The 19,454-nt window shown below is 40.0% G+C and overlaps 2 protein-coding genes across 3 annotated transcripts; both read left to right on the top strand.

Annotated features, from left to right (window-relative positions):
• Nucleotides 1-1,529: 1,529 nt before the first annotated feature.
• Nucleotides 1,530-5,607, top strand: LOC115022571 (angiopoietin-related protein 3-like). Its single transcript, XM_029453604.1, has 7 exons — nt 1,530-2,036; nt 2,445-2,555; nt 3,175-3,295; nt 3,659-3,772; nt 4,160-4,255; nt 4,478-4,750; nt 5,213-5,607. Exons 1-7 carry the CDS (start codon nt 1,530-1,532, stop codon nt 5,431-5,433), a joined length of 1,443 nt encoding a protein of 480 aa, XP_029309464.1. The 3' UTR covers nt 5,434-5,607.
• Nucleotides 5,608-7,362: 1,755 nt separating this feature from the next.
• Nucleotides 7,363-18,584, top strand: LOC115022492 (phosphoglucomutase-1-like). Of its 2 annotated transcripts, none has more exons than XM_029453486.1 (11): nt 7,363-7,705; nt 9,223-9,385; nt 9,667-9,813; nt 12,069-12,194; nt 13,981-14,171; nt 14,247-14,401; nt 15,104-15,219; nt 15,334-15,469; nt 16,707-16,890; nt 17,010-17,138; nt 18,349-18,584. In XM_029453486.1, exons 1-11 carry the CDS (start codon nt 7,448-7,450, stop codon nt 18,436-18,438), a joined length of 1,695 nt encoding a protein of 564 aa, XP_029309346.1. In that variant the 5' UTR covers nt 7,363-7,447; the 3' UTR covers nt 18,439-18,584. The 2 variants fall into 2 exon arrangements, with proteins under 2 accessions (XP_029309346.1, XP_029309347.1); XM_029453487.1 differs by having other exon boundaries at nt 7,622-7,745.
• Nucleotides 18,585-19,454: the final 870 nt, after the last annotated feature.

The following is a 19,454-nucleotide window of genomic DNA, read 5'->3' as shown; positions in this document are numbered from 1 at the left end:
TCTGATGCAGCAAGGAAACTTTGGTCACTACGTGTTTCCAAACACTGACAAACCATCTCCACTGCTGTGTTCCCGACTGTGCATTTGCCGACTTTGCTGCTCAGAAATTAAAATTTAACTGTTCAGCAATCCGTTTGCAGTTGACGTGGAAACAGCACATGTGACCATCCACATGGAGCTGATTGACCTCCAGTGTAACGACACACTCAAGGCAAAGTATGACTCTGTGGGCGCTGCACAGTTTCCAAGTTTCATCCCAGAAACAATGCCTCAACCCGCCTTCATGCCGCTCAGATGCTCTGCATGTTTAGAAGCACACACCTGTGTGAGCAGCTTTTCTCTGTGATGAAGATGAATAAAAACCCACAAAGGAGTCGTCTCACTGACGCACACCTTGACTCCCAACCAACCCCAAACATTAAACTGTACAGCTAAGAAAAGATTCCAAACATCTGGCTCTGACACACGTGCATACAGAGATTGTAGCCTACCTAAATATGTTCCATATCTTTTTGTACTTTACCCAATATGTGTATCCTGTTCAATAAATGTGGACCGTGTTTGGCCCTCAACGTAGTCCCAGTTTTTAATTGTGGCCCTCTCTGTGATTGAGTTTGACACCGCTGGTCTACCGCTTGCTTTGCGCAGTTTCTCCTCTGATCTGTTTCGTGAAGGGCGGGGCTTTGCTCTCGTTTGTTATTTTTAAACTGTGGCTTATCATTGCTGCAGTGGCAAGCATTGAAAAAAATAGTAACTTTACCTTGCAGAACATGGGAGTTGCTGGTGTACTGCTACTTTGATCAGTTAGTTTGTTTATGCTATATATATCCAGCACTACAAACAAACTAATCAATCCAGGCAGCGGTTGACCAGCAAGCCCCTTTGTTTTTTAATAGAATCTGGTAGCTTTGAGAGGAAAATAGATAACAGCTCCAGTTCGTCATCAGAGAGGGCTGTCTTACAGCCATGTCAAGCAGTGAAAGTTTAGCCGCTGCCTCTGTCCGCAGCAGGACATTGTTAGCTTCTATGTGGAAACTCTTGTCTGTTTCTCTAAACTGGGGGCGTGCCGACCGTCATCTACTGTAGGTAGTAATACATTTACAATAGATAAGTACCTCATACAACCCCACTACAAAACATCCAAACTACCCAGTTAAATAAACTAAATTCAGAGCGGGGTTCAACATGTATTGCAGAAGAACTCTAACGCAATGCATGATACATTTTACAACATTAAAAGTGGTCAAATCAATAAAGTTCCTTGTTCCATTGATAAAGGTTGATTGTTGACTAAATATTCCACTGATATTTGAATTGAGCTGAACTTTCAGTAGTCCACTCAGCAAGAGTAAACTACATCATCCATGGTGATATTGATCAGATGAACGAGTTAATTATTGACCAGATTCCAGAAAGTGTATAAAGCCGAGGATCCTCAGTCTTTGTCCGGTCACAGCGGAGGGAGAGAGCTGCCAGTTGTTCCCCTAACATCACCGACACACAGCTGGAGCGAGCCGCACAACGACAATATGAGAATTACACTAATTCCCTTATTGTTGGTCCTGGCTGCTGCCTGTGTCCCTGCCCTCTGTGGCAAAGGGGAGCAGCTAGTCCTCCAGCCCGAGGCCCCGGTTGAAACCCGTTCCCGCTTTGCAGCTCTGGATGATGTGCGTCTTCTGGCGAACGGCCTCCTCCAGCTGGGTCAGAGCCTGCGGGAGTTTGTGCAGAAGACAAAGGGACAGATAAACGACATCATCCAGAAGCTCAACATCTTTGACCACTCGTTTTACCAGCTCTCAGTGCTAGCCAGTGAAATTAAAGAGGAAGAAGAGGAGCTAAAGAAGACCACCGTAGTGCTGAAGGCCAACAACGAAGAGATCAAGGGCATGTCTTTTGAGATCAACTCCAAAGTAGACAACATCCTGCAGGAGAAAAGCCAGTTGCAGAACAAGGTGGAAGGGCTGGAGGAGAAACTGAGCAGCCTGTCACATGGCTTGGTGACAAGTGAACAATTGACAGAGATTACTGGCCTCAGGGTGAGTCGCCTGTTGTTAGAAAGCATTTTCTTTCTTGTTGCTGAGGTGGAAATGCCTCTGAAGCCATGGCACATTAACTCCTTCTGGGTGATATGGTTATTTAGACGACCTATTATTTTCTAAAAAGGAACAAATTAGAAAAAACAGAAAAAAAACATAAATCATCTACAAATCCTCAAAAAGTATCCTCAAGCTTTTAACAAGGACAGACAGAGGTGTGATTCTGAAATTAAATAACGCAGTGGTTCCCAAAGTGGGGGGCGCGCCCCCTAGGTGGGGCTCAGAGCTATTGCAGCGGAGGCGCGGCAAAACTTGAGCCCTGCTAGCATAACATGGACAAGTTTGTGACAGGGGGGCCCTGCAGAAAAAGTTTGTGAACCCATGATTGCAACTTTCTTCCCTACTCAGGAAGTGATTTACAGCCAGGAGCGGAGCATCACAGAGCTGCTGAAGGCTGTGAAGGAGCAGAGTGACCAACTCAACCACCAGAAGCTTCAGATCAAGATTATGGAGGAAAAGGTAAATGTTAGGGACTGTAGGAAAATGTTAAGGTCGGGGGGGGTTAAAGGGTTAAAGGGGCACCCGCTTTGAATGCTATCAGCCAATTAAATGATCACTACCAGTTGTCATCGGGAGCCAAACTTTTGAGTGGTATGCCCTACTCTATTGGATGGGAATTCCCACTCACATGGCCTTTTAGTTAGTTGCTGTGTAAAAGTATGCAGTTTTCTGGAAATTTACCTAAAATAATTCTTTGCTAGCTTTTTGAGATATGAGCTGTCATCGTCATGGCATTGGATGTGCTGGTAGGTTAATGGAGTCATGGTACTGCACTATATAATTCAGACTTTAAATCTTTGGAGGGTGCAGACATAATGAATTAGTTGTTCATATGTTTTATAATCTCAGCCAGTACCTCAGTGTTATAATACATTTGCAATTTCCTTGGTCTTGACAGCTCAAAACTCATATTGTTCATGTAAAATATCTCAAAAACTTTGGAAAAGTTCTACTTTGCAGAATAACAACCTAAAAATTATTATGTGTGGAATTGCTATTTAATCCACTGTATTTCTCTATGGTCAGCCTAAGGATTATGTCTGCATGCTAAAGTCTTACCTTGACTATTTTTCCACAGCTTACAGTCGACACATTGACCCAAGAGACCATTGAGAGGATGCCTGAAATCTTCAACGGTGACGCACCAACACTCACCCCTTATCTGACCTCAAGCTCTCCCAGCACCACCGACATGATGAGTAAGGATAATAAAACATGAGGAAATGTCATGTGATATAAGGGATTTAGTATCTTTTATTTGTTGTATAGTATATCTGAAAGCCATAAAATTCTCATCATTTTAGGAATGTATCTCCACAATTTCCAGTAGTTTTCTGCTTCCCATTAATACAGTTTCACACCTGTCTGCCTGGTACACTCAGTTTCAGCACTTACTGAGCAATCAATTATCCCGCACACTTTTTTCCTGCGAATGCTGCAGATATATACTGTTGACCGTCTGGTCACAAGTGCACTTCCACTTCTCTGCTCCAGATTTAAAGCTTATTTTTATGCAGGGCAGTTAAAAGTTTGACATTATGCTTGTGGTCATTTTTAAATAGATCTGCCATCAGACTGCAGTGACCTGTTCAACAGAGGGGAACGAGCCAGTGGCCTCTATGCCATCAGACCCACCGGAGCAGAGCCCTTCATGGCTTTTTGTGACATGAGCAAAGGTACTGTACCGTCACACAACAGTTTTTTCTAACTTAAAATCACATTTTAATCCTTCGTTGAGTCTAACGCTTTATTTTATATCTATTTAAAGTTGTAATCCTTAATGTAAAGCAGCAGTAGCAAATTGGGTTTGCATTTTAATGCAGCTGTGAGAGTGGGTTACATGCATGAATTGTTTCCTTTGTATTTCTAATACATTTAAAGGCAATTTGAATTCAGTGTTGAAATGGTGGACTCCGCCACTAACAATGAAAACTAATACAGACAAAAGCAATTACAGAATGTAAATACATTAAATAGCTATTTGCAACAACAACAAAATATCACTAATAAACTATTATAACTTTAAATGAAGTCATCAGTTTTTTCAATTTTTTCCATTTTAGATCATGGAGCAACAGTCATCCAGCGAAGGAGGGATGGCTCAGTGAATTTTGATCAAATCTGGGAGAAGTATGAAAATGGGTTTGGAGATTTTCAAGGTGAATCCGTGACACTATTCTCTTTCCGAGACGCTAAGCTTAATTATCTGTTTAATGTTGAAAAATTCATTCTCAACTGTCAAATTCTAAATTACTTGGCGTATATCATGATTATAACATTTACGATTTTATAACCTCTCTAAGTCCGTGTATGTGCATGACTTCTCTGAGGTGCTTGGTGAGTCACGTCAGTCTGACCACTTAATAATGTTTCTCTAACAGGAGAGTTTTGGCTGGGGCTCAGAAAGATCCACTCTCTAGCCGCTCAGGTCAACTCTGTCCTTCACATCCAGCTGGAAGACTGGAAACAGGGCAGGCGCTTCATCGAATACAGATGTAACCTTAGTGGTCCTGAGAACAACTACACCATTCACCTCACGCATCTGTCTGGAGAATTGCTGGACCCCATGAGCAACCACTCTGGCATGATGTTCTCCACCAAGGACAGGGACAATGACAACCACCAGGACTCCAACTGTGCCCACAACTACACAGGTACTAGGCGTGTAACCGAATACGTTATTCTGCAAAGCACAAACATTGTGATGGAAACAGATCTATCTCTTCTATCTGAAGTTATTATTATTGTTATTATTCGGCGGTTAACGTCGGTTATTTCCTCAAATGAATTAATATCATCGTGGCTGGCCACAACATAAAAATGCCCATTCTGTTTGCAACATACGACTCTGACAGAGAGATGATGATGATACAGTGTAGACGTGGTCATATTTCATAAGTCATCAATTGAATGTATTGTATTGTATGTATATACAGAGACAGGTCATGTGGTTGTTTGAACAGATACAGATAACGGCGTCTCTGTACACCTCTAACAGGTCCAGCAGGTGTACATGTAGGAGACGTGTTTACCCTCATGTAATGCAAAGAGGGGGGATAATGAATACTTGTCACCCAGTATCAGCTGCACAACATGTCATTTCTGTCATCTTCCAGGTGGATGGTGGTTCAATGCCTGCGGAGACACTAACCTGAATGGGAGATATTTCCACATGAGACCTAAGGGGCGCTCAGAGCGTAAGAGAGGGATTCAATGGAGGCCAGGCCGGAAGAATTCTTACTCCCTCAAGTTCACCCAGATCTCTGTACAACACGTGGCTTCTCCCAGAACCATCTCCTCCACTTCAGTCTCTTCCGAGCCAGGCGTCTTTCTGTGATCCAGGACCAACTATCTCCTCCGAAAATACTGCATTCAACATAAACAGTGGCCTCTTGCGGTTAATGCAGTTAGCAGTTACAACATATCTTCACTCACTGTATCTCAGAAGTTATGGAGAAGAAAATAAAACATGCAGCATGTGTGAGCAGTTTTTATATTGGGTCACATTGACTCTCAGTATACAGCAGTGGTTCCCAACATGGGGGGAGGGACCCCTTGAAGGGCTCAGGAGATACATCTAAGGAGAAAATAAATTAAAAGCATACAAAAGACAACAGTTCTGCTACATTATGGATTTTTCTGACTATTTTGAAAAGTGGTTATTTGTTTTGTGAAATACTGTACAGGTCACATAAATAGAATGAGAGTAGAACAGATCATGAGGTCATTTTACTAGTACAAAAGAAAATGTCAATTGTCATTAGTTGTTATGTAAATCGTAAATCGTGGACTCAGCTCCGGAGACAGATAGCTGGCTAGTTAGCTCGGTAGCTTGTCCTTCTCTGGAGCGGCGGGGAGTGAGGTGGAATTAGTAAGTTAGCTAGCTAACACATGAGCTGAACAAAGTAATCACACATCTGACGATTTCCTGTGACAAGAGTGTGTCAATGAAGCATTTGTTGTTACATTTTACTTAATTACTTTGGCTCTCTATGCGTCATATCGTTACAACTTCACTGCTTTTAGTCGTCGTTACTGCACAACCTCGACTTAGTGAAACTGCAACTTGCTGCAAAAACGTTGCAATCGTTGCAGTGGCAACAGTACACATTAAAAATGCCGCCGCTCTGACCGTCATGGTACGTTGATTTGAATAGTAATGTCCCTTCTACTCTATTTCTATGTTAAAGATGTACCTCCTCTGTCATCTTAAGATGTTACAAGGGCTGCAGCTAATCATTCATTCTCAATTTATTGATTTAAAAGTGTCAGAAAATAGTGAAACTATGTCCATAGCAGTTTCCAAGAATTAAAGTGACTTCTTCAAATGTCTTGCTTTGTTACCCCACAGTCCAGAACCCCACAACAAATCTATTTGCTATCATAAAACATAATGAAAACCCTGATCAAACGTCTATAATATCTGTTGTAATGGGTTGGGGGCCATGACATTGGTCGGGCACAGAACGGTATTTTTATGTCAACAGAGACTTGACCCAGAGTAATATCTTCCTTGAACTAAAAACTCTGACTTTGTTTTCATGTATAATAAGTAAAGTACATTATTGACTAATGCATATTCATGCTATTGCTCCATGCTAAAACCTTTACTGGGGGGGCTGTGATGCCAAACTCTTTTGTACTGTGTTGTTAGAGCCCTTACTAAACTCTAGTTGTTCTGTCTCATGCAGATACCTCCCACTCTGCTTGTATTGTACTGCATGTCAATTAGAGTTGACACACCCGTAGACGCAGTAGAATGTGCTGCATTTTTTATTTTTTCAGTGTCACAATATCACCTCGAACTCCAAGATAAGAGGTGTTACAGACAAACAAATATTTAGTTCCATGTTTTTGTCTGTTTTTGTCAAAGCTACAGGGAGCCACTCCAGAGGGGTTAGAGAGTCGCATGTGGTTGCAGACCCCTGGCTTAGTGCCTCCTAGATGAGCGATGCCATCCTTCTTTTTGCATATCATTACTCCCAGCACAGCTGCAGCCGTTCACAGAGGGACAAATAGCTGCCATAACACTTCAGTACTGACACACCCAAACACACTTCTTTGTGACGGGGCCTGCAGCCTTGACAGTGATCTCCCTGCACATGTGTGAAGGAGCGTCTTTGGTTACTCCCCCTGCCTCTGCACACACATTAGTTTGAAAGGTTATTTTGGGCTTCCGAAGTACCACTGTAAGCCTGTGCTTCCAGTGAAATAACAGGAGGAGTCCAGATCATACCCTCCCATTCTGCCCCTGTGTATGCTTCCCCATGTCAACTGACAGGGGATTTCCCTCTGAACAGCACGTCTGTCTCTCTACGCCGTTGCATTACGTTGGATTCTCATTTTAAACAATGGACAACAGTCCTCTGCAGGTGTTGACTGTCCCTACAGCCCCCTACTCCGACCAGAGACCCGGCACCAACGGTCTGAGGAAAAAGGTCTATGTATTCCAGTCCAGGAGGAATTACCTACACAACTTCATCCAGAGTATTTTCTCCTCCATTGACCTACGTGACCGCCAGGGATCAACAGTGGTGGTGGGGGGAGACGGCCGCTTCTTCAACCGGACTGCTACTGAGGTTATTGTGCAGATGGCAGCTGCCAACGGGGTCAGTGTCCCCATGTGTGATTGTTTGTGTGTACATTCTGGTAAGTGTGCGTTGTTGTTCATGCGTGGGTGTGGGTGGGTGTGTATGTGTCACCTGTTCTTATCACTTTGTCATTATTTGTACCGGCCTCATTAGTAATCCATTTACAGCCTTTGACACATGGTTGTATTTAGAGGGGGATTAGAATTCATTGAAATATAATAATAATAATAATAATAATAATAATAATAATAATAATAATAATAATAATAATAATAATAACCCATAATAATTAACAGGTTAAAGGTGTAATCTGATAAATCCAAATAAAATAGATGTTTAATAAATGTAAAGGAAAAATATCATGTAACTTGCATTGTATTAAAAGTTTACATGCAAGGACTCTGTGTGTGCGCCTGGTCGGGCAAGTGGGTCAGAAATCTACTTGCCAAGAGTAGATTTTTACTTGCCCCTATTCAAATAGTTTTACTTATTGGTAGTTATCAAATAACAATAAACACTAATGGTAATTGTCATGTTTAATCTTAATTTTGCAATCTGGAGTTCTGAAGGAAGCGAGATGGCTCACTCCTTAGCTACTTCCATCATCAGCTCTGGAAAAAACTTTGTGTTTCATTATTTTTTTCCCCCTTTAGAGAGTTCTGGCGCTGCCAATCGTTATTGTTGAGCCCTAAAATTCTTGATATTTTTTCATCTTTTGTTGACATTGAAACAAACAAATCCCAACTCAAGTCTCACTTACTCTCCCTTAGTGGAGCTTTCAGCCATATTACACAGTCCTCCTAAAGTAGTAGAAGTGCTATGGATGGTATCATAAGAGCTACTGAACTAGCAAGTCAGCAGACACCTCTGCATGACAACCGAGCAAACTCCATCTGCTGAAGAAGACGATGTGAAATGTTCTTGAAAAAACATTATGTGGATCTTGAGTTGGGTTTGCTTTGTCAAACTACTACTGTGTTTCCGAGGTCAAGAATGAACTTCCATACTTATGGAATAATTGCCTAATAGGTGGAGGTTTCACTTACTTTGTATATTTATTTGTATATATGTACGTGTGTGTGTGTGTGTGTGTGTCACGAGCAGTCATAAGACAGTGTAATGCAATACGACAGCAGAACAACGTAACTCTGAGAAATTAAAGGATATATTCTGCCTTCCCACCATTACACCAGCTAGTCGCTGCTGTAACTGCAGCTCCTTCAAATAGAAAAGTCTTGTTTTCTACTGTCTTGCCAGCACCAGTAATGAGCTCTCTGTGGTCCCAGGGTTTAAATAACACAACCTTTGAGCTCCTGGTGATTTCTCGGTACGATGGTAAGAGGGATTTAAATTACCCTCACACATAATATAACTTGCTATAACTATTTAACATTAAAGGAAAGTCCAGTAGTAGGCATGACACACCAAACCTGATATTCAGTGGTATTACCTCCCCTCCCCCACTCAGAAATTAAGATACACACTCCTGGCAGCCAACTCACACACACACACACACCTGTGTGACATTTCCTCAGGTGGGTCGTATGATCATTGGACACCACGGGATAATGTCCACACCAGCCATCTCCTGTGTAATCAGGAAATACAAAGCCATCGGTGGCATCATCCTCACTGCCAGCCACAACCCTGGTGGACCTGATGGAGACTTTGGCATTAAGTTCAATACTGCAAATGGAGGTATGGAAACTGTAGAGGCCGACGCATGCAGGAGCATCGGCCAAGTGAAAAATAGTGTTGAGGGAGAAGTTAACAAGGCTGTACGAGGCCTCATTCAGATATGTGTCAAAGACAGTAATGAGAAGTTTGCTCATCGAAAAGATCTGCATGGTTTTACCAATAAATATTCCAAACAATGCAATATTATCACCAGTATACTGAATGTGTATAGCTGTGGTTCTATAGCACGCCAGTACATACACATATTAAATGTAATATCAGAGATTTTCTACTGCATCCAGGCCCAGCCAAGGAGGCTGTCACCAACAAGATCTTTCAGATCAGCAGAACCATTGAGGAGTTTGCCATCTGCCCCGGACTGCAAGTGGACCTGACAACGCTGGGCAAACAGATGTTTGATCTGGAGAACAAGTTCAAACCCTTCACAGGTGAAGCGCACCATTAGTCTGTCACCCTTCACTTCAAATTAGACGAAGATAGAGGCAATGAGAGAAAAAAGGCTGGTGGGTGGATACTATTCCCTGAAGAAGCTTGCTACATTTTTTTTTTTTAATCAAATCAAATGCTTTATTGTCAAATGCCCGAAAATTCCCCACCAATGCAACATACAGTATACCTAAGACATAAAAAAGAAATAAAGTAATACAATGCAAGAGACATAATGGTGCAAGTATCATGTAATAATAAGTCAAATATCTAGATAAAAAAATTGAATATAATAAAGCAGAATGTAACATTTTAAATACTGTACAGTGGAATTAAATACTGTAATAATATATAAATATGTAGATATGTGGAATTCAATTTATAAAAGAAAATGTAAAATCTGACTTACTTCATGAATCGGTCATATGACACATTTTGGTACAGAAGAGCATTTTGGGAATAAAATCGAAATATTGAGAATAAATGTCAAACTTTTGAGAATAAATCAAACTACTAGCATCAGTGCATAAACTGAGAGTTTGTCTTTATTCTCAACATTTCGTCTTTATTTTTGGAATGCAAAATAAATAAATAAACTAAATTCTTCCCCCTTATGTCTGGCCCTAAAACTTTTCTGCATTTATTTGAATGTCAAATCAAATAAAATCAAATTTATTTATACAGCCCAATATCACAAATGATACATTTGTCTCAGTGTGCTTTACAGACTGTACAGGTTACGACACCCTCTGTCCTTAGACCCTCGCATCGCACAAGGAAAAACTTCCTAAAAGAAACCCCATAATTAAAGGGTGAAACATGGAAGAAACCTCAGGGAGAGCAACTGAGGAGGGATCCCTCTCCCAGGACAGACAGACAAACTGGAAGCTGGTTCCACTGGAGGGGAGCTTGATGGCTGAAGGCTCTGGCTCCCATTGTACTCTTAGAGACTCTAGGAACTACAAGTAACCCTGCAGTCTGGGAGCGCAATGCTCTAGTTGGTTTATAAGGTACTATGAAATCTTTATGATATGCTGGAGCCTGACCATTAATTGATTTGTAAGTCAGGAGAAGGATTTTGAATTCTATTCTGTATTTTACCGGGAGCCAGTGCAGAGCAGCTAATACAGGAGTAATATGATCCCTGTTTCCTTGTTCTTGTCAATACACGTGCCGCTGCATTTTGGATCAACTGAAGAGTCTTAAGCGACTTTTTGGGACAACCTGATAACGATGAGTTGCAGTAATCCAGCCTTGAAGTAACAAATGCATGGACTAGTTTTTCTGCATCATTTTGAGACAGGATGTGTCTTATTTTTGCAATGTTACGTAGATGAAAGAAGGCAGTCCTTGAGATTTGTTTTATGTGGGAGTTAAACGACAGATCTTGATTCAAGATGACGCCAAGATTCCTTACAGTGGTGCTGGAGGCCAAGTTAATGCCATCCAGAGCTTCTATGTCATTAGAAAATGCGTTTCGGAGGCGTTTAGGGCCAAGTATAATAACTTCAGTTTTGTCTGTGTTTAACATCAAAAGTTGCTAGACATCCAAGTTTTATGTCCTTAAGGCATGCTTGAAGTTTAGCCAATTGATTGGTTTCATCTGGTTTAATTGATAGATATAATTAGGTATCATCCGCATAACAATGAAAGTTTATAGAGTGGTTCCTTATAATATTGCCCAAAGGAAGCATATATGAGGTGAATAGAATCGGTCCAAGTACAGAACTTTGCGGGACTCCAAGACTGACTTTGGCTGTCATGGAGGATTTATCAGTTAATACATACAAATTGAGATCGCTCAGATAAATAGGACTTGAACCAGCTTCGTGCGGTTCCTTTTATGCCAACACAATGTGCCAGTCTCTGTAGTAGAATGTCATGATCAACAGTGTCGAAAGCAGCACTGAGGTCTAACAAGACAAGAACAGAGACAAGTCCTTTGTCTGATGCCAATAGAAGGTCATTGGTAACTTTCAACAGTACCAGTCTCTGTGCTATGATGAACTCTAAATCCAGATTGAAAAATCTCAAATAAACTATTATTATGTAAAAAATCACACAACTGTTTTGCAACTGCTTTCTCAAGGATCTTAGCGAGAAAGGGAAGATTAGATATCGGCCTATAGTTGGCTAAAACCTCTGGATCAAGACTAGACTAGACGATGAGATTGTTGAAGTTGTTGAATGTTTATGATGCCATGTAAATTCATAGATTAAAAATGCAATTTTGTTTCTCATTTGTGTTTGTGTCCAGTGGAAATTGTGGACTCTGTGGAATCCTACGCGAACTTGTTGAGGAACATCTTTGACTTTGCTGCGCTGAAGGAGCTTCTATCTGGCGAAGACCACATCAAGATAAGATTGGATGCCATGCATGGAGGTGAGAGGGTATTTACCAAGAGTATGTAATCAACATATTATCTGTTACTCTGAAAACAAGTGACCGAATGACAACAACGTCCAAACAAAGAAATTTTGCCTTAAAAGATTTTGAATCGACTTGTTTGAACATTTGAAAAATTGCTCAGAGGCATCCTTACTGTATAGCTTTCCTTGAGTGTGCAGTATAATAAGTATAATGGGCTTTTAATAAGTTTGAATTATCTTTGTTCTTTCTGTTCCTCTCCCCTTTCACTATCTAATTAAGTCAGTATGTTATAACACAGGTAAACAGGCAGTGGTAGATGACTACGCAAATCCTTTCCCTAAAATTAAAAACTTCCCTTATAGTAGCAGTGTAATAATACTTAAACGTTTAGGTTAAACAAAAAAAAGAAAAATAACTGAAAAAGGCCAGGTAAAGTGTACTTAAGTGCAATACTGACTTGTTTTTTAATGACTCAATGGTTTTCAGGAAAAACAAGAGGATGCTCATGTTAAGATGAATAAGAATTAATTAGAATTACATTTTTCTTTTTATTGTAAAAAAATATATTTTTTAAACATAAATAAAGTGTTGTTCTAGGCTTCAATATAACATTGGAGTAAATTAAAGGAACTGTTGACTTTAGAAAGATAAGAAAGATAAGAATCAGGTTACTAAAGCTATTTAGAGCGTCCCCAAACATTGAAACTGAAACTAATACGTGAACAGTCCCTGCATCCCTCTCACCACCCCTTCACAGGAAGTCGTGAGTATTGGTATTTATAGGAAATACATTTTTTACGAGCTACCACGCCCCTATCACTGCAGCCCCTGACTTTGTCTCCAATTCAATCACTTTTAAAACATAGCAACATTATTAATTAGCACGTCATAACTTGTTTGTGGTGATAGTCAATATTGTTACTGTTCAAACAGAGCTTGCCGTGCAGTTTCCCAGTGTCCAGTCTTTGTGCTAAGCTAAGCTAACCGGCTGCTGGCAGGAGCTTCATATATACTAAGCTGCACTCTGCGGTTTCCAAAAGTGAAGGCAATGCAGGAATGCCTTAAACTTGCATTCTTTCAAATGGCCAGCAGGGGAACCACTGGTTGCAAAAAGAAGTTTGATTGCATAGAAGTCTAGAGAAGTCTGAGATAATGACCCGACTTCTCACATTTTCTTATAAGTTTAAGGTCTCAATTGCAAGTTTCAAGTCTTTTTCAATACAGCAGGATGTTAATTTTGTAATTTAAGGTCACATTTAGAGTAAAATAGACGATAAAGCAGGGTACGCTTTAAGACGGGGCTACCTTGTGAACTTTAACCCTTTCACAGTGTTTTCAGTTCATGAAAGTTAATTGTAACATTTTGGTCGCCTAAAAATGTCTTAATCAGCGTTCGGTTGTACTTAGCTCCACCGTCTTATGTTACTTTTCGTTGCAAAAAACGAAGATGGTGACGACCAAAAACCAATGTAGCGACGGCCAAAATGGCAAACGCGAGACCTCCAAACTCTAGTGCACAAATCAATGGGTGATTACATCCACATCTTATATACGGCCTCTGATACTTACTGTGAGAGTGGAGTTCATCTTCTCGTCTAATTCTTGACAATAAAGCAAATAACTGTTTTCACCATAGTGTTGAACTGTTGCGTTAAACAGAGCAACACAAGTTGATGTTCTTTTAGTGTTTTAGATTTGCCAAGAGTGCCACTTCGTATCGTACAACATGTTTCACTTCAGTAGTTCACCATTGTCTTTATACTTTATCCCCTTACTGTCCCATCTGTCTGCTCCCCAGTGGTAGGACCGTATGTGAGCAGAATACTCTGCGAGGAGCTGGGCTGTCCTGCCAATTCTGCCATCAACTGTGTCCCATTGGAGGACTTTGGAGGTCAACACCCAGATCCTAACCTCACCTACGCTGCAGATCTGGTTGACAGCATGAGAGACGGACAGTATGATTTTGGTGCAGCATTTGATGGTGACGGGGTACGTGTGCTATTGTCTCTTTCTTCATATCAAAAATAAACTTCACTTCTAACCCCAGTCTGTGTGGATTTCTAGGACCGTAACATGATACTTGGTAAGCATGGCTTCTTCCTCACACCGCCTGACTCCGTGGCTGTGATTGCTGACAACATCTTCTGCATCCCATACTTCCAGCACACAGGGGTGAGAGGCTTCGCCCGCAGCATGCCCACCAGCGCAGCCTTAGACAGGTAAAGAATACAGCATGACTTTCACATCACTTCCACAAACAATGAGTAGGAGTGGGGGTAAATTGACAACAAAATAATTGTATTTCTACAAAACAACCCAGATATTGCTACTGATGGACAGTAATTATACACACCAAGTCAAAGTGGTGTCAAACATTATTGTGCGATTTGTTGAAGAATAACAGAAAATACCAGTTTTATATGTTATTTTATGAACAATTTATTTTTGAAGTTGACAAGTTTCTGAGAAATATAAAGGCAGCTGGACTCAGCCTATCAGTTTTACTTATGTAACAGGCAGTATTTTTATTTTTTTATACAACTTGAATTTGAACTAACTCCATAATCTTAATCGCACTTTATTCTGCTACCAAGCCATAATTATTTTATTAGTGCCGAGCGAACTGAAGTAGATCCTGAAATTAGCCCCCTTATGTAGTGAATCCAGAGTCCAGTTTGAATCAGGAACGTTCTGAATCGTGACCCCGAGAATGGAAAGTGAAGGGAGCTGTGAGATATGGAAAGATTCACACTAATGAGGCTGGGATTTTCCAAGTTGAAGCCACGGTCAAACTAACTAGTACTATTACTATTACTACTACAGTAAATATTTAAATAAGATGATATCATTGCATTTAATAGTAACAATGTATATTTTATGTCTCAAAGGTTCACTGTACTCTCTCGTTGTGTTTTCTGCAGAGTAGCCAAAGCAACAAAGATAGAGTTGTATGAAACTCCCACTGGATGGAAATTCTTTGGGAACCTAATGGACGCAGGTAGACTGTCTTTGTGTGGAGAAGAAAGCTTTGGTACAGGTACTGTATCTCTTCAGCAAGTTATTAGATCAAAAGATTTGAATTAACTTAGTGTGTGTGGGGGGGGGGAGAAGACTCTAATTTAATAACATTTTATTACATATCTTTTTTCAGGTGGAGACCATATTCGTGAGAAGGATGGGCTGTGGGCCGTGCTGGCATGGCTGTCCATCCTGGCTGCTAGACGGCAGAGTGTGGAGGACATCCTGAAGGACCACTGGCTAAAATATGGAAGAAACTACTTCACCAGGTGAGCTGTTGACACACCTGTGTTGTTTTTTATTGCTCTGTATCCATCAAAAGTTACCAAAAAACAGTGAATTAGTGGTTACTGAGCTAGAACTGATGATACAAGTTCAGAAGACACAAACATGACACGACTGACACCTAGTGGAACACATGTGTCATTACACATTCTTTCAAGCAGCTGTCTAGTAAATTAAATATAAAAAGATGATGATGTCAATGCTTTCCTGAATTTTCTTTATTTGCCTATGTGGAAACCAGCCCTTACTGTAACCAAATATATAATCATCTGGAAGCTCATGATATCCGCCTATAGTATGAAATTAAAACCATTAAGTTATAAATATTCTCCCCCAGAACATTCTGAGCCTCACACTTATTTTCCTGCATTTTGATGAGTTTTTTACACATCAATTTATGGTGGAAATGTCTTTTATGTAAAGGAAAAAACTAAATTCAGGCGCCAGGTGACAATTATAAATGTATTGGAATATAATGCAGTAAAGCTCTCAGGCACTGCATTACTTTAAAATATTTATTCTTCTGTAGATCAATGTTTTACTCATGTCATGTTACCTCTGCTGAATCAGCACCTGATTTACTCTTCCTTCCCCTTTTGTGTCTTTAGTTTGGGGAAGCAACCTCTTTAAACGCATGTGGCACTGATTCACGTCAATGATACATTCATTCATTTCAACTGCTTTATAAACCCCTGGACTTTAACAGCTCATATGAGTTTCAGCAAGATTCCTTTTCATGTTCAAAGCTTTCTGCACATTCAAAACAGATCCCGTATATCTGTGTCTGAGATTATGAGAATAAAGTCAGAATATTTCAAGAACAAATCGACCTGTCCTATAGTCTACTGTGCGAAGACTTCTGGCAACACCCCCTGGACAAACCGCAGATCTATTTATTATATTTATTTATAATATTATTTATTTATTTTAAATCGTTTTTAGCAATATATTTTGAGTATATTCGAATATTTTGGGAAGATGTCTCACCCTATATTTTATAATTACGGCCTTGGTAAACACACTGCATTATGAAATAAATATATATTTGCTGGTTATTTATAGCAATGTTTTTTTTATCAGGGAATCTAAGTTAGAGTCCTCTTTTTCTAAGTTTTAATTTACTGTAAAATGTTGAACCTTCATCAAGATAATATACTTACATACAACCGCACAACGATAAAGCATCCTTCCTGTTATTAACTGCTGTTGTTTTGTGTCCAGATATGACTATGAGAACGTAGACATCGACGCAGCCTGTGAGATGATGGAGGATTTGGAGATCATGATCGCCGACAAGTCCTTTGTGAAGCAGAGATTTGCTGTGGAGGACAAAATCTACCAAGTGGAAAAAGCAGACAACTTTGAGTACACAGACCCGGTGGACGGCAGCATCTCCAGGAACCAGGTACATGACACACATGTGTGCAGATGCTGGTTGTAACCAGTGGTCACTGGAGCTACTCAGCTGTGCTTGCACATTCTAAAAGCTTCACACACGTCTGTATTGGGCTGTTTTCTCCGCAGGGTCTACGGATAATCTTCTCTGATGGTTCTCGAATCATCTACAGACTCAGTGGGACAGGTAGCACAGGGGCGACAGTTCGAATCTACATAGACAGCTATGAGAAGGAGCAAATCTTTGAAGACTCACAGGTAAATTGTCTAATTCCGGCCAAATAGTCTACGATACTAAAAAACTAAAAGTCTTGTGATTTGCAGGAAGCATGTCTCACGATGTTGCACTATATGAGGTGTTGATAGTGCTGTGTGGTTCACATCAGACCCTAACTGTTTTATTACAGGTGTTCTCCATTGTGTACACACATAATATGAACTATTCTAAAAAACTTGGAGCTCATGTATTAACAGGACTCCAGATGCTAAGCACATTTACATTGTTTTCACTCAAAATCAATTTCAAATTTCAAAAGTCTAAGCACAAATTGGATCATTTAATACACTTTGTTCGCCTGGGAAAAAAACACTGCCCTTCAAAGTGTCACATGCTCACTAATTAGCAATCGGTGTCACTCACGCCCCACCTGTTCAAACTCAGTTGGAAAAACACTCCAGCCATGTGCCAGAGCACGCAAAAGGCCTCAGGTGACCTTTACGTATTTGGTGAAAGAAATGGAGCAGCATGAAGAACAGAGAGGAAGAGGAAGGAGGAGTGCATTACAGCAACACGTACATTACTTTGTTACCATCATCTCAACATGTTCTTACTGTAGTATTTCTCATTTAGCTTGTCAGTGCAATTACTGTGAGATTTGCCTAAATAGGGACCAGTTGTGTATTCTCAGAACACAATGTTGCATCATTAACTATGAGTTTACATCACGACTCATCATAAGCAGGATTGTAAGTTAACGGTAATTGGAGCTCATTGTATCTGATGCTCATACAATGATTGTGTCAATGCAATATTTACACGATATATTCACAGTATTGTATTACAATATGGCTACAGTCTCTATACTCTATGTACCATAACATTGAAATCTCTTTTGGGACGACAAAGAATTCTACATTTCTTTAAATAATTTGTTTGAATGTGTGTTTTAAAATGATCACAACAGTGTTTAGTTGATGCTCTTTAAGAGATGTTCATATAAGATGCGTGTATCGTTTAGGTGCAAAGGATCAGTTTCGAGAAGAGAGAACATGTTTGTTTGTTTTGAGTGCAGACATTTGTGGAGTTTTGACTCTTTTCAGTTTTGTGTTTAGAGTTCTGAGAAATTTAGCTATGTTTCAGTAAACAGTATATTTCTGCTTATAGTTAGATATTAATGAAGAAATACATCAGTGGCATCTGGCAGCCAGGTGATTGAGTCTCTGACCATATCATCCTTGTTTGGGACAGGTGATGCTGGCACCCCTGGCAACTATCGCTCTGAAGATCTCCCAGCTCCATCACAGGACGGGCCGAAGTGGCCCATCAGTCATCACATGAAACTCCTTTTTGTTTTTCTTTCTAGATTTTTATATAAACTGAGCTTCAATTCCAAGTGTAGCTGCGCAACATGCAGTAGTTTGCATGTTAGGCTAAAATATATTCAGTGATTCTCTGTTCCATATTAAACTGCTTTTTATTTTTGGGTCATGTGTGTTTTTTGTGACTTTTGCATATAGCAGCAAACAGAAGAGTATAGGGCCAGGCATAAAACATTAGCGAAAACATTGAGAAGAGGAAGATTTTTAATTTATTTTGCATTTTAAGAATAAAGTTGAAATGTTGAGAATAAAGTCGAACTTTCAGTATTAGTGCCAGCCATTAGAAAACATAAATCAGACAAGGAAGATTATTTTTGGCCCTAATGCTCTTCCGTACAAAACAGAAATATGTGTTCTGGTCTCAATGTTTTCAAATATTTGTCTATTTCACTTTAATTTCATGTAAATGTTCCAATTGTAATTTTAAACAAAGAGTAATAGGCAAAAAGCAGCATGGTTTCAAAACCATCAGCCCTCCTAGTGATCAAAACAACTAATCATGGCATAACGTCGTCCTAACAAACGCAGCATGTGGTTCTGAAGCAGCAGTTTCACTTACTCTCTGCTATGACACTTCGTATTCTGTGCCCATTCAGGATGTCAGCTTCATGGTTTTGTGGAAAGTAGTATTCAAGACTGTTGAGAGGTTGATTTGGAAGAAAATAAGAAAGTCACAGTGTCTCGCATGAATAACATTTCCTCGTGCAGCGTTCAGTTTCAAAGTACAGAAGTGAATGTTTCCTTCCATGAAGCCTCAAATCAATATTTAGAAAGTCCTTCATTCAGGGAAATAAAAACTCATCAGCGAATAACAACCTGAAATTGCAGTCGAGTGTGTGGTATCAACATACCGGGAGTAACGGATCTGAAAATAACAAAGCAACATTAACATGTGGTGATTTTAGATTGTATAATCTTTTAACCCCATGTGGGTTAATTTTACTATTACTAAAACGTATTTTCCGCAAGAGACAT

This window comes from Cottoperca gobio, chromosome 17, assembly GCF_900634415.1.
Source record: "Cottoperca gobio chromosome 17, fCotGob3.1, whole genome shotgun sequence".
Taxonomy (NCBI): domain Eukaryota; kingdom Metazoa; phylum Chordata; class Actinopteri; order Perciformes; family Bovichtidae; genus Cottoperca; species Cottoperca gobio.
This window is presented reverse-complemented; position numbering and strand designations above follow the sequence as displayed.

Coding starts and splice junctions, on each gene's coding strand:
- LOC115022571 (XM_029453604.1), top strand. CDS start 1,530: ATGAGAATTACACTAATTCCCTTATTGTTGGTCCTGGCTGCTGCCTGT. Junction 3,296..3,658: donor CAGCACCACCGACATGATGA/GTAAGGATAATA, acceptor ATTTTTAAATAG/ATCTGCCATCAGACTGCAGT. Junction 4,751..5,212: donor CTGTGCCCACAACTACACAG/GTACTAGGCGTG, acceptor GTCATCTTCCAG/GTGGATGGTGGTTCAATGCC.
- LOC115022492 (XM_029453486.1), top strand. CDS start 7,448: ATGGACAACAGTCCTCTGCAGGTGTTGACTGTCCCTACAGCCCCCTAC. Junction 14,172..14,246: donor CAGCATTTGATGGTGACGGG/GTACGTGTGCTA, acceptor GTGGATTTCTAG/GACCGTAACATGATACTTGG. Junction 15,470..16,706: donor GGAAGAAACTACTTCACCAG/GTGAGCTGTTGA, acceptor TTTTGTGTCCAG/ATATGACTATGAGAACGTAG.